The following is a 14,229-nucleotide window of genomic DNA, read 5'->3' as shown; positions in this document are numbered from 1 at the left end:
ACAAATAAAAGGACATGTATAATTGTTACATAAAGAGAAAAATATGCTCCAGGAACTTTGAAAAAGAAGATGAGCTGTGTGAACTAAGTGTAGACCTGTAGAGGAGAATAGGCTTGAACGGGGTGCTAAGAAAAAGATCATCACAATGAGGAGAAAAGGAAGGGAAAGGAATTTTAGTTGAAAGGAATAACAAGACCTGGGAATTGCCATCCAGTGTAAATTTGCATGTGATGCATTATCTTATTATTTTTAACCTTTTTGTGTGTCTGGAATTTTTCTTAATACTTCTTTTTTTTAGAATAAGTATGATATATTTAAGGAGAAGGAAAAGATAAACCTGACTGAAGTAGAGGACTTGTGTTGGGAAATAGTGGAAGATAAGGTCGAAAACACAGATTGAGCCAGGTTATGGAGGACCTTGAATACCAGGCTCTGGAGTTTAGACTTCTTTTAATCAGTGTTATCTTGAAATTGGTATTTCCTTAAAGGTTAATTTGGTGGCAGTATAATAGACTAAATTGCACAAGAGAGAAATGGAAGAAAATGGAAAAGCCTGCAAGTTCAGCGATTGTGGTTATAGAAGCATTAGGCAACAAGGACATAAACTGTGGAAGTTGTAATAGATCTAGATAAGCAATTTTTATCTCACAACTCACCAAAAAATATATTTTCTGCCCATCTGACAAGAAAAATAGGTATAACTTTGATTCATTCACACCAGATAGCTATTGCTCTATTGGCTGTCATTTTTTAATTTGACAATCTAAGGGAAAAGAGGTCAGTGCCTCTTACTAAATAGTCAAGTACTGCATGTTTTAAAAGTTCTTGTGGCATACCGGTTGAAAATCGCCGGTCTTAGATGAACAAGACTAAATAAAATTGACATTTGATCAGTTGTTTAAATCTGGAAGTTGAAAAGAGGAAGAAAATGTTAAACGTAACTCTTAGGATCCATGCTAATTAACTAGAAAATAATTGCTGTTTATTGGAATAAAAAACTTAAAATGGGAGAGTCCCTGATTTGAAGGGATTCATGATAAATAATGATGGAATTTTAAGGTGGTGCTATGACTTGTAACTACAGCTGCCCTACCAGCCTTTCTCAAAGAGATCCACAGAGATTTTAAGCCCTAATGCCCTAAATCATCCAGTTGCATATACTGGATTAAACTTATCTTCTGCATTTAGAAGGGTGCTTTTTACGTACTATCCTTGGGAAAATTGAGAAAATAGTCTGATTGTTTATAATATTCTGTATTTGAGATGAAAAACCTCCATTGAGAAAGGGTGCTTACTAGTATACACAGTTTAATATCTGGAGCTAGAGCTTAGAGGGTAGATAGGTATATACAGTCATCAGCAAGGAAGTGCTGGCTGAGGCCTGGGGCTCATTTCCCAGAGGAAAAAGAATTCTGGGGATTCTAGGTCTCAGCATCAAGAAATACTCACAGTTATAAAGAGTGGAAAAGGAATAGTAAAAGTGACATAGTGTTCAGAGAGGTAAAAGAGAATGATTCCTAAGTTAGTAGCATCACAGTAGCATGAAGTGGATGCTGCATGTGGTTCAAGAATAAAAAAAAAAAACTAAAACCAAGTCTGAATTTGTCCTTTAGGCATCATTTTTGGCCTTTGATAATTCCATTCTTATAGATTGGTGGAGGCTGAAGTACAATTCCTAAGGATTAGTCTGGGGCCGCATACTAGTAGATGGAAAGTAGAGGTAGCAAGCAGCCATTAAGCCTGTGGTTAAGAAGTTTATCATTAAAAGAAGGCTAAGTACAAAACTAGGTAGAGAAGAGGCAGTTCATCAAGCAAAATTCAAACAGAAGAGAAATAAGGCTAATGGAGAAAGGAGGTAGGTATTAAAAGTACTGTGAAGGGGCCCGGCCGGTGTTGTTCAGTGGTTGGGCAGCTAGAGTTGTTACTTTGTTATATCAACCACAAAGTGAAAAGAAATCAGATTTCTTAGGTTCTGTTTTATACTGTCTGGCTATTTGATGTGAAAAAATGAATAATCATAGCCCTTTTCTAGACATTTCTGTTTTTTGGGTTTTTTTTCGTTTTCAATAAGAAAAATAAGCAAGATGATCGTGAAAATAATGGAATCATAGAATTTTACAACTAGGTGGGATTTTGTAAAGCCACTAGTTCAACTCATTAATTTTACAAATTAAAAAACTTAAGTTGAAATTTAAAAAGGGACATCCACTCAGCTAGTTAGCAGCAAAACTAAAAACTTAAGTTTCTTTTTTTTTTTAATATATATTTAATTGATTTTTTATAGAGAGGAAGGGAGAGAGATAGTTAGAAACATCGACGAGAGAGAAACATCGATCAGCTGCCTCCTGCACATCTCCCACTGGGGATATGCCCGCAACCCAGGCACATGCCCTTGACCGGAATCGAACCCGGGACCCTTCAGTCCGCAGGCCGACGCTCTATCCACTGAGCCAAACCGGTTTCGGAAAAACTTAAGTTTCTTGCTGAACATTGTTTCTGCTAATGTTGACTATTATTATGGACAGTAATACATTGTGGATCAGCACTCTTTTATTTTACTGAAACTTATTTTCTCACCAAATAATTTCATTTAGGATTAGAATCAGTGGGCTGCTCTACTAAGTAACTGCCACTGCTATTGAGAAAGTGAGTAGGAAGCAAGCTTCCTAGTGTCCTGATGTATATACTGCAGAAAAGTACTTTATCTTGGTCATACTGTCTCTAATAAGAACAGGCTGGCATAGAGGAAGGTAAACTTGGTTAACTTTCACAGGTTCATACTAAATTAAATGGTGAACAAAGGCATTTAGGTAAAAACAACTGAAAATATTTTTTTTAAAAAGAAAGGTCTCAAAAGTCCTGGAGAATGTACTAGAAAGAAAAAGAAGAGAAAATTAACTGAATTTCAGTGTATGTAAGATTTAAGTTGGAATAAAGTTGAGAAGAGCAGCACAACTAAGAACTATAGGGAATAGGTATTAGAGGGTATAATTGACTTGAGTGAGCAAATGTTTTATCTGTTTTAATTATTATTTTATAGATTTTAAATGCACAGTTATAAACACAAGCCATTTTTAAATTAATATTTCTTCTTTATAATTTTCTACTGGACCTGACATATAAATGAACTTCTCTGCTTTTACTTTAAGAGTGTAGAAAATGTAGCTTCATTGGTGCTTGGAAAGTCTGTCTTTGTTAATTGGCCTCATCTTGAAGAAGCTAGAGTTGTTGGTATATCCGATGGAGAAACCAAGTAAGATTTGCTTTATAATTTTTTTTAAATTTATATTTGCTTTACTACTTAATGGCTTTTATTGGTACATTTTTAGCTGATAGAAATATTGATATATTTATACTCTATAGTAAAAATGAAATCACACCACTTGAAGTTTAACCACTATTGCAGTTTATTGTGCATTCCTTGAGATATTTTATATGCATTTATTATTTTTTCCCTTTTTCCTTCTTTTCCTTTTAATAGCTTGGAAGTTCTATAGCTTAATTCTTTTCTACCAGTTACCATTATATTATTTATGAAATAATTTCTTTTTTTTTAAAATAAATATTCCCACCTCACCCCATGCGCTTACCCCCCCCCCCCCACTGTCCTCATCCATAGGTGTAACTTTTTTTTTAAATATGTTTTTATTGATTTCAGAAAGGAACGGAGAGGGAGAGATAGAAACATCAATGATGAGAGAGAATCATTGATCGGCTGCCTCCTGCACGGCCCCAGCTGGGGATCGAGCCCGCAACCCAGGCATGTGCCCTTGACTGGAATCGAACCTGGGACCCTTCAGTCCACAGTCCAACGCTCTATCCACTGAGCCAAACTAGCTAGGGAATAGGTGTAACATTTTTGTCCAATCTCTTCCCGCACCCCCCAAGCCCCCTTCCCCCCAAGAATTGTCAGTCCACTTCTTTCTATGCCCCTGATTCTATTATATTCACCAGTTTATTCTGTTCATCAGATTTTTTATTCACTTCATTTTTAAGTTCACTTGTTGATAGATATGTATTTGTTGTCACTTTGTTGTTCATAATTTTTATCTTTACCTTTTTTTTCTTCTTCCTCTTCTTAAAGAATACCTTTCAGCATTTCATATAATACTGATTTGGCAGTGATGAACTCCTTTTGCTTTTTCTTAGCTGTGAAGCTCTTTATCTGACCTTCAATTCGAAATGATAGCTTTGCTGGGTAGAGTAATCTTAGTTGTAGGTTCTTGGTATTCATCACTTTGAATATTTCTTGCCACTCCCTTCTAGCCTGCATAGTTTCTGTTGAGAAATCAGCTGACAGTCGTATGGGTACTACCTTGTAGGTAACTGTTTTTCTCTTGCTGCTTTTAAGATTCTCTCGTTGCCATTTTAATTATGATGTGTCTTGGTGTGGTCCTCTTTGGATTCCTCTTGTTTGGGGTTCTCTGGACTCCCTGGACTTGGAAGTCTATTTCTTTCACCAGGTAGGGGAAGTTTTCTGTCATGATTTCTTCAAATAGGTTTTCAATATCTTGCTCTCTCTCTTTATCTGGCACCCCTATAATTCGGATGTTGGTACGCTTGAAGTTGTCCCAGAGGTTCCTTACACTATCTTCAGATTTTTGGATTCTTTTTTCTGTTTGCTCTTCTGGTTGGGTGTTTTTTGCTTCTTCATATTTCAAATCTTTGCCTTGATTCTTGGGATCCTCTAGTCTGCTGTTGGATCTCTGTAAATTATTCTTTATTTAGTCAATGTATGCTTAATTTCTGATTGGTCCTTTTTCATATCCTTGAATGTCTCAATAAATTTCTCAGAGTTTTCTAGAAGATTCTTGAGTAACCTTATAACTGTGGTTTTGAACTCTATAGTTTTTAACTCCAATAGTTTGCTTTCCTCCATTTCTGTCATTTGTGACCTGTTTCTTTGTCTCCGCATTTTGGCTGCTTCCCTGTGTTGATAGAGTGGCCTTGTGTGTTAAGTGTCCTATAGGGTCCAGTTGCTCAACCTCCCCAAATACCTAAGGGGGACACTCTTGGTGCACCCCTTTGTGGGCTGTGTGCACAGTCCTGTTGTAGTTAAGTCTTGATTGCTCTTGGTATCACTGAGAGGAATTGACCTCCAGGCCAGTTGGCTGTGAGGACCAGCTGTGTCTACAATGGGAAAACTGCTATTCTGGAGACACCCTTATGGGGCAGGAATTGCTTCAGTGGGGCTTTGGTACTCACTGAGTCTGCCCCCTTGAGTGTGTCACTTATGGATGTGAAGAGTTGTAATCTGGTATGGTCTCACACTGACCACTGGGTATACTGGCTCTTGGATCTCCAAGGAGGTGCAAAGTCAGCCGCTGCTTGAGGCCACCCAGCAGGAGCTACAGAGAGATCTGCAGATTTCTCCTCTTTGTATTGGGTTAAGAAGTGCCCAAATGAGGCCCAGCTGTGAAGCAATGCAGGCTGCTGCTGCCAGGGCTTGGGCCTTCTTTTGGAAGCTTTGGAGCTCTCTGATCCAGTGTAGTTTGTTAGGTTTTAGGTTGCAAAAGGACAGGCCATTCATATGCAAAAGCTGCTGCACACAGCTTGGGTGGGTTTGTAAATTGGGTGGGGTGGGGTTTCAGGGACTCGCCAGGGCAGAGCAAACAGTAATGGCTGCCAGTCAGCCCTGTCCTGGAGAGGTCTCTGCGTCTCTGCATCCCATTCCCCAATGCGGGAACAATGATCGCTGCAAACACCTCTGAGAGAAAGCCGCCTTTGCATTCCGGCCCGATGCCAGACAGTCCAATTTCTCCCTATATGATTCTGGGTCCCCAAAGTCTTACCTGGAACTGGAGTTGAGAGCAATCGGGAGCTTGTATCTCCTTCCCAGTTGAAAAAAACAATAGCGCTCCCAGTTGCCAGCCCATTTCGCGCGCGCCTCCACAATTCCTACCAGTCTCAATGTGCTTTTTTCTTTCTTTCTAATTGTAGAACTTTCACTGGGGCAGCTTTCCCATAGTTCTGGATGCTATTTTTTTTTGTCTTTTAGTTGTAGTTTTGATGTGGTTGTGAGAGGTAGCAAGTACAGGTGTTTACTTATGCCGCCATCTTGGTTGTCTCCGAAATATATTTCTCTTGATGACAAGAATGAGTAGCATATATAGGGTGTCTCCCCAAAATATATATGCACTTCCAATGATTATAAAGTCAGTGTTCATTAACATACTGTTCATTTTCAAAATTTAAAAGTATCTACAGAAATGAATAATTTTTTTGTCAATGCCTGTTTTCAAACTAGATGTTCTAGTCTAGGCACTGCTGATAATGCGAAGCAATGTAATTGCAAATATCAAGAATCATTTTGTTTGCTTTTTGTGTGCCCTCAATTCATCAACTGTTGCGGGTTTTATACTTTAAACATTATCTTCTATGTATCCCCATAGAAAAGTCTAGTGGATTATTTTTTTGTTGTTCAATACTTTTAATACCTACCTCCTTTCTCCACTAGCCCTATTTCTCTTCTGTTTGAATTTTTGCTTGATGAACTGCCTCTTCTCTACCTACAGTTTTGTATGTAGCCTTCTTTTAAATGATAAACTTCTTAACCACGGGCTTAATGGCTGCTACCTCTGTGTTCCATCCACCTTTGTCTGGCTTCACCCATTATTTCAAATCAGTTAAAGCTGAAAAAGAGTGAAAATTAACTGAGTTATTAGCTGTTAAAGTGTGTCCCCCCCAAAATATTCAAAGTTTAGTCTGGCTGAAAAGAAAGAAACATCAGTTGAGCTATCAGCTGTTAAAGTGTGTATACATGTTTTTGGGATAGCCTATATATAACCTTACCTTTACCATGCCCCTCCCAGATTTCTTTTAAATAATAATTTTTAAAAAAAATCTATTTTCTAGTGGTAACCGGTTTGGCTCAGTGGATAGAGCGTCGACCTGCGGACTAAAGGGGTCCCAGGTTCGATTCTGGTCAGGGGCATGTACCTTAGTTGCGGGCACATCCCCAGTGGGGTGTGTGCGGGAGGCAGCTGATCGATGTTTTTCTTTCATCAATGTTTCTAGCTATCTATACCTCTTCCTTCCTCTCTGTAAAAAAAATCGATAAAATATATTAAAAAAACACCTATTTTCTTTTTTAAAATTTGATTCAAGTTCACAATCATTTTGTCAGTGATTATTTAGACCAGTTATTCTTTGTCATCTCTATCTTTATTTCATGTAAACTTGGTCTGATTTCTTGTTCTTTTATTTTCATATAATTTTCTAAAGTAACTTTTTTTTCAGAGAAAATGAGGGGATCTTATGTTTTCTAAGTTATTACATGATCAAATGATCTTTTTTGTTTTCCTCCCACATAGGTTTAGAATTATAGAGGCCCAGTTGTTTTTCTTCAGATCTGTACAAACATATCTTAATTGTGTTCTGTCATGTAATTTTCTTGATGAGAATTCAGTGCCTGTATGAATTTTTCCTTTGTGGATATTTGCTTTTTTGTATGAAATTGTGAGGGTTCTGTTTTAATTATCAGAATTCAGTCCCTCTGCCTTCTGGATGAAATGTATTTTATCAGTTTTTTATTTTATGGATCATGCTTTTGGTCTAAGAACTCTTCGCCTAGCCCTAGGTACCTGAGATTTTTCTCCCATACTTCAAAAAGTTTTATAATTTTTTATATTTTTACTCCTTTTACATTTAAACCCATGATCTATTGTGAGTTAATTTTTGTAAAAATATAAGGTTTAGATCAAAGTTCATACATTTGCCTATGAATACTCAATTGCTTCAGCACCATTGGTTGAAAGGGATATTTCCCTCATAAGATTGTTTTTACACCCTTGTCAAAAACAGTTTAGCACCTTGTGATTTTACTCATACATGGAATCTTAAAAACAAAACTTAAAAAAAAATAGATTCAGAGAACAAACTGATGGTTGCCAGAGGAAGGAGGAGGTTGGAGAACTGGTTGAAAAGGGTGAAGAGATTAAGAAATACAAATTGGTAGTTACAAAATAGTCACGGGGTTATAAAGTAGAGTTTAGGAACTATAGTCAATTATATTGTAAGAACTATGTTTGGTGCCAGGTGGGTACAGACTTAATAGGGGGAATCACTTTGTAAGTTATATAAATGTCTAACAACTATGCTGTTCTGTTCACCTGAAAGTAATATAAAATAATATTGAATGTCAACTGTAATTGAAAGAAAAAATATTAGTTGAGTTGAGCACATTTGTGTGGCTCTACTACTTCTGAGTTCTCCATTCTGTTCCAGTGATCTGTCTGTTTTTTGTCTTGTTACTGTAGCTACGTAGTAAGTGTTAAACTTAGGTAGAGTTATTTCTTCAACCTTATTTTTATTTTTCAAAATTGTTTTAGCTTTTTGTTCCTTTGCCTTTTTATATAAATTTTAGAATAAATTATTCTATACCTATAAAAATCATGGAGAGATTTCTTCCCTGCCTTTTATTGTTTTTTAAAGAGTTTAAGCCAGTTATTTTGTAGGATTCTGGATTTACCTGGCTATTTTCTCTTAGTGTCACTTAGGTGGATCCTTCATCCCACATATTTCCTATAAACTAGAGCTATGTGTAGTGGCTTATAGAGTCAAGTTAAACACTTTTAGCAAAAATACTTTATTGAATTTGAGAGTACTTTATAATCCTTATATTTTTGTTGTATATTTAGTTTGGTGTCTCAAGAGAGAAAGAATATTTGTTTTTAAGTTTTGATTGAATTTTTTACAAGATTTTGTTCTGAAATTTATAGTACAGTTTTTTAAAAGATGGCTTTTTTTCTATTATACCATGTATTTACTTAGAAGATTTATACTACTAGAACTCTATATTAAACCACAAATTTGGGTATAATATAATTTTTATATGAATTTTTAAGGTTTTACTTGGAAGAACCTCCAGGCATACAGAAGCTTTATCTGGGAAGAACTGCTCCACCATCTAAAGTGGTTCATCTTGGAGAAAAAGAACAATCTAACTGGGCAAAAGAAGTACAAGGAATTTCAGAATAGTGAGTGTCATTAAAAGTATTTAATATCATAGAACTAGAATGGGATTTTAATGTACTTATCCTCTAACTTATTTTCCACTTAACAAAATAATCACTCTGAATACTGACTACATCTTCATTTTATGTTCTAAAGAAAGTAATAAGTTCTAATTTAAAATAATACCTGGTTAGCAGTAGTTAAAGCCTTGCTCAGTTTGTCATTGAAATACTGCATTATATACAGAAAAGGAAAAGACATGATCACTTAGTACTGTGAATAACAGTTAATAGATTGTTGCCTGAATTTGAGAAATATGTTTACTAACTTAAAGCCATTGAATTTTTTGGCCACATGTAAATAATAAAAATAGGAGGGAAGACTGTCTTTGGGTTCTCTCCTCTCCCTTACCCAGTCCCCTTCACCCAAGCCCATATGCCCATGAATTCAGAAATGCAAGGTTTGTATCAACCAAACAACTAAAAAGCTAACCCTCCTCAGAATGCTAATTTCCAGGGTCACCATGATTCCACCCTAATAGTTCCTCTCTTTCTTCTTCTAAACACTAGGATTTCCACAACCAAAACAATGATTGGCTGGCAGTGGCACATGAAATGGTATTATAAATGTATATCCATCAGCCCTCCTGTTTAAACTGTAATAACATTCACTATAGTAGAGGAGAAATCTATTCTATAGTTTTGGAGCTAATACCAGGCTATTCAAAGATGAGTAAACAGGGAAAATCTAAAAGAAAAAATTCTACCGTAAATGAAGAAGGTAAATATAGCTCTCAGAAGGTAGACGTAAAGCCTTCCAACAATATCAGAAGCCCCTGTTATAGCTCACGTCTTTCTGAATTTTTTATTGCACATTAACAAAAATCATAATAAATTTATTTTTTTATTACCTTAACCATTTTTTAGATAGTGTGCTCAATAAGGTAGGGAACGTACCTGTTTTTGTCACCACTCTGCTCTCATTCCTTAGCATTCGATACATATATGTTTGAATGAAGTAGAGATTCTCTTAGTTAAGACTCTTAATAGGATAAGAAAAATGATTCAAAATACTATGAGTTTAGTCATTTATTTATATAACAATTCAACAATTATTTATTGATATGTGCTGAGTACAGTAGTTGGCAGTATACCACAGTGAATAAAATCCCAGAGTCCCTATATTCATGAACTTTATGGCTGGTAGATGGGTTATGGATTTTAATGTCTTGTGTGGTTTGTTTTTTGTTTTTGCTTTTTTAATCAAACTGCGACTATGATAATTGCTCTGAAGGAATAGTACTGTGAGACCGTATAATAGCAGGGATTGACCTAACTAGGGAAGAATTTGCTCTAGTCAGATAAAACTTTCCTGAGGAAGTGTTGATTAAACTGCTACTTAAATGTAGAGTAGGATTTGGTCAGAGTGGAAAAGAAGCATATTTCAGAATGAATGAAGAGTTACATGCAAAGTCCCTGTGGCACAAGGAAAAGCAGAATGTGTCATGGCTAATGTGGCTAGAGTGTTGGAATCAAGAAGGAAGATGAGGCAGGGGAAACAAAAGAGGCAAGCCAAGAGGTAAAATAAAAGACAGGAGATTCACATGTTATACTATGGAAATCAAAGAAAAAGTGTTTCAAGAATAAGGAAATAAGCCATAACCGGTTTGGCTCAGTGGATAGAGCGTCGGCCTGCGGACTGAAAGGTCCCAGGTTCGATTCCGGTCAAGGGCATGTACCTGGGTTGCGGGCACTTCCCCAGTGGGGGATGTGCAAGAGGCAGCTGATCGATGTTTCTCTCTCATCGATGTTTCTAACTCTCTATCTCTCTCCCTTCCTCTCTGTAAAAAATCAATAAAATATATTTAAAAAAAAAAAAAAAGAATAAGGAAATAAGCCATGTAAAATGTTTTGATAAGATTTAGCAAGAGCTATTTTGGTTTTGAAAGGGGTCTTGTTCTTATTCAAGGGAATGAATTCTAGTACCTGCCAGTTCAGGGTCTCTTGTCAGCCAAGAAGGGTAGTTAAGACTGCATAATTCATAACCATTCAGGTTTATTTATTCTGGTCCCCATTCTCTTAAATTGCTTTTCTTTACCACAGTATTTCCTTCATATCATCCCACATTTTGTCCCCTCTTCCCTTACCCCCCAAGTTCTTTGTAATCTGTCTTCCAAGGTGAACTTCACAAGACCACTGTTGCTCTTCCCCTGAGGGTTTACTTGACTTATTTATGACTTTGCACATTATGTCAGTAGAATGAGGTGATGATCCCGTAGCTCCAACAAGGAGTAATGCTTGTGCAAACCATTCTTAGTTCTAAGAGTTCTACAGCAAGAATGTAGAACCTATTACTTATCTTAGTTATATATCCATGAATCTTATTAACCAAAACATGTTCTCCTAAATTTAACACATCCTTTTTCTATGAACATTAGACATGAAATATTTCTGTATCAAATTATATGATTTTATTTTTAGAAACCTAACTATACCCATATGCTATGCGTGATAAATTTCTGTATTCCTGTGTAACATTTACATTCTAAGAGGTACTAACAATAAGAGATAGATGAAGAAAGTTATAAAATTAAGTGGCATTGGTTTTGGTTTATTCAAGGAGATTTGATCATGTGTAAAAACAAATGGCAAGAGAGGTACAAAATAGAAAGCAATACATTTGAAGAAGAAACAAGATGTATTCATTAAGAAGATGGGATGGAACTGTTGGTTGGTGTGTGTTTGGTGTGAGGAAGATGTGGAGATTTGAGTTTGGCTATTGAGGACTGTGTGGGGTTGGCCTTAAGTAGAATGGAGGCAGTTTGAAATAGTCCTTGGAGAAAATGGGAGAGTTTCCATTGATAAGATAAACATGGTAAAATTATAGCCAGTATTAAGGACCCTTTTTGAAGTTGAAAGACATGAATTTATCTATCCTATTTAATAATAGACAAACATGGTAATTGACCATACATTCGTTATGCCTCCCATTGGCTAATCAGCATGATATGCAAATTAACTGCCAACAAAGATGGCAGCTAATTTGCATACTGCAGGCAGGGCAGGGCAGTGCCATCCTGCCTGCCCCACCGCCATCCGGGCCTGCTATCTGCGACCTGGGGTGCAGGCATCCGTGTGCGACCCGACCCAGGGCGGCCGGGCAGGGCAGCAGCAATCTGCTGGCCTGCTCGGGCGTCCCGTGTTCAACCTGACCGGGGGCGGTGCCCCGACCCCCAGATCGGCCCTGCCGTGTGCGTGACCCGGGGCAGCGCCCCAACCCCCAGATCAGCCCTGCCGTGTGCGCGACCCGGGGAGGCGGGGCAGGCACCGAGGGATCGGGCCTGCCATGTGCCACCCAGGGAGCAGGCCTAAGCCAGCAGGTGGTTATCTCCCAAGGGGTCCCAGACTGTGAGAGGGCACAAGTGGGGCTGAGGGAAGAATTGAATTTGAGAGTACTTTATAATCTTTATAATCGCCCTCTCCCCCGCCAGTGCACAATTTTTTGTACACCGGGCCTCTAGTATATATATAAAAGCCTAAGTGACCGGCCAATGGCCAGTAGCTATGACACACTCTAACCACCAGGGGGCAGATGCTCAACACAGGAGCTGCGGTTCTCAGGTGACGCATGGGAAACCAGAGAGGAGAGAGCCCGATTTTGGGATGCACCACCCAAGAACCACTCTCTCACAATCCGGGATTCCTCAGGGGATGTTGGAGAGCCAGTTTCAGCCCGATTCCTGCAGGCCAGGCCGAGAGACCCCACCAGTGCATGAATCCATGCACCGGGCCTCTAGTAATGTAATAATTGTTCTGTCTTTTGATAGTAGAATAGGGTTCATCAGTCACAGGTCTAGAAAAAGCAGATAGGTTGATTTAAACAGCACTGGATTTTACCAAATGGGTACAACAAAAATATGAAGAGGCAAAGATTTAGGATACTGGCAGGAATGTTACTGAAATGATAGACAGTGGCATCTAGGTGAAATATAGACGTTAGGAAAGTAGAGGGTTAATAGTTAATGGGAGTAACTAGAATAATAGATGGACTGGAGATCCCAAATTAATGGAATATGAGTCATAAACAAAATGGTTGAACAAGCAAGTTAGATGGAGAAGTTTTTAGACAAAATATTTGAGGTAGTGATTTTAGAGGTAGAGGAGAGATTTGAGCCCATAGGGACAAATAAGCTTTCAGACCTAGGCCTCTGCCGTGATTGAGGCTCTCTTGGCAGAAATGGAGAGATTAACAATGGTAGCGGAGTATGTGGATGCTACACAGAAACACTCCCAGGACTAAACTGGAATTACAATTAAAATACAAAAAGAATTTTTTCTGAATAATTAACTGAAGACTGGCTGGAAAGAACCTTGATAACTAGGGATGGAAAGTGGAGACTGGTGGGAAGGGTAGAGGCATGAAAGGTCTGGCCAGGCTCTGACAAACAGCAGCTGAAGTTCCGGAAAGTATCGCAGCTGTGAGGGGTGGCCACTGAGAACTCTGGGGTCTAATACCCAAGCTGCCCCCCCCCCGCAGAGAACACCAGAACTGAGAAAGGTGCCCACATAACATCTGGCTGTGAAAAGCATCTGGGTTGCTGTATGCCAGGTAAAGATGGCTGGAAATGCAGGGCCAATGCACAAAATTCTGTGTGCAGCCACTCACATTGTGCTAGGGCAAATGGGACTGGAACTGTGTGGACAGAAGCCAGGGTTGGGGGCTCTGGTGTTATAGCTCAGAAGGCAGACACCCCAGTTTCCTGTGCGGAGTTCATCTTTCTCACGCAGACATTTGCTATGCATGTGGTTTTGCATGGGGGGAAGACAGTCAACCCACCCTATTGGGAAACACCTGGCCCCATAATGTGGAGTTTCTGATGCCCATTAAGAGACTGAGAATAACAGTTAACCTTTAGGCAGAAGTAGTTACCCCATGCTGTTGGCAAAACTCATGCCACACCTGTAGATGATTCATGAACGCTATTCAAGACTAAATCCAATTAGTCTGCAGGCCTTTTTGCCTGATCTAATAAGTCACAAACAGCATTTGACACTGCCCTGCACTAGAGATTGAGAGGTGTAACAGATCTACCTAATACATAGTCACAAACCCAAACTGGCAACCAAAATGAGGAGTCAAAAATACAACGCCCAAATGAAAGAACAAGAGAATATCCAGAAGAAGAGATAAATGAAATGGAGATAAGAAATTTTTTCTGATATAGAGTTCAGAATAATGATGGTAAAGATGCTCAATACCATGAGAAAAGATATA

The 14,229-nt window shown here is 38.2% G+C and overlaps 1 protein-coding gene across 13 annotated transcripts in view; it reads left to right on the top strand.

The window, feature by feature from the left end:
• Positions 1–14,229, top strand: part of XRN1 (5'-3' exoribonuclease 1) — a 182,119-nt gene that overhangs the window by 79,509 nt on the left and 88,381 nt on the right. For 11 of the 13 annotated variants that reach the window (XR_004973779.1, XM_036347036.1, XM_036347032.1 and 8 more), the window contains exons 19-20: positions 3,150–3,253; positions 8,847–8,978. Coding sequence is in view for 11 of the 13 variants with exons in the window: in XM_036347036.1 (XP_036202929.1) it covers positions 3,150–3,253; positions 8,847–8,978 (236 nt within the window). In the remaining 2 variants the exon portion in view is untranslated. Of the gene's footprint in view, positions 1–3,149; positions 3,254–8,846; positions 8,979–9,524; positions 9,551–14,229 lie in introns of those variants that run through there. The other 2 variants (XM_036347041.1, XR_004973780.1) reach the window with 2 other exon arrangements.

This window comes from Myotis myotis, unplaced genomic scaffold (genome assembly GCF_014108235.1).
Source record: "Myotis myotis isolate mMyoMyo1 unplaced genomic scaffold, mMyoMyo1.p scaffold_m19_p_2, whole genome shotgun sequence".
Lineage (NCBI taxonomy): Eukaryota > Metazoa > Chordata > Mammalia > Chiroptera > Vespertilionidae > Myotis > Myotis myotis.
The sequence above is the reverse complement of the archived record's forward strand: the minus strand, read 5'-3'. Positions and strand labels throughout refer to the sequence as shown.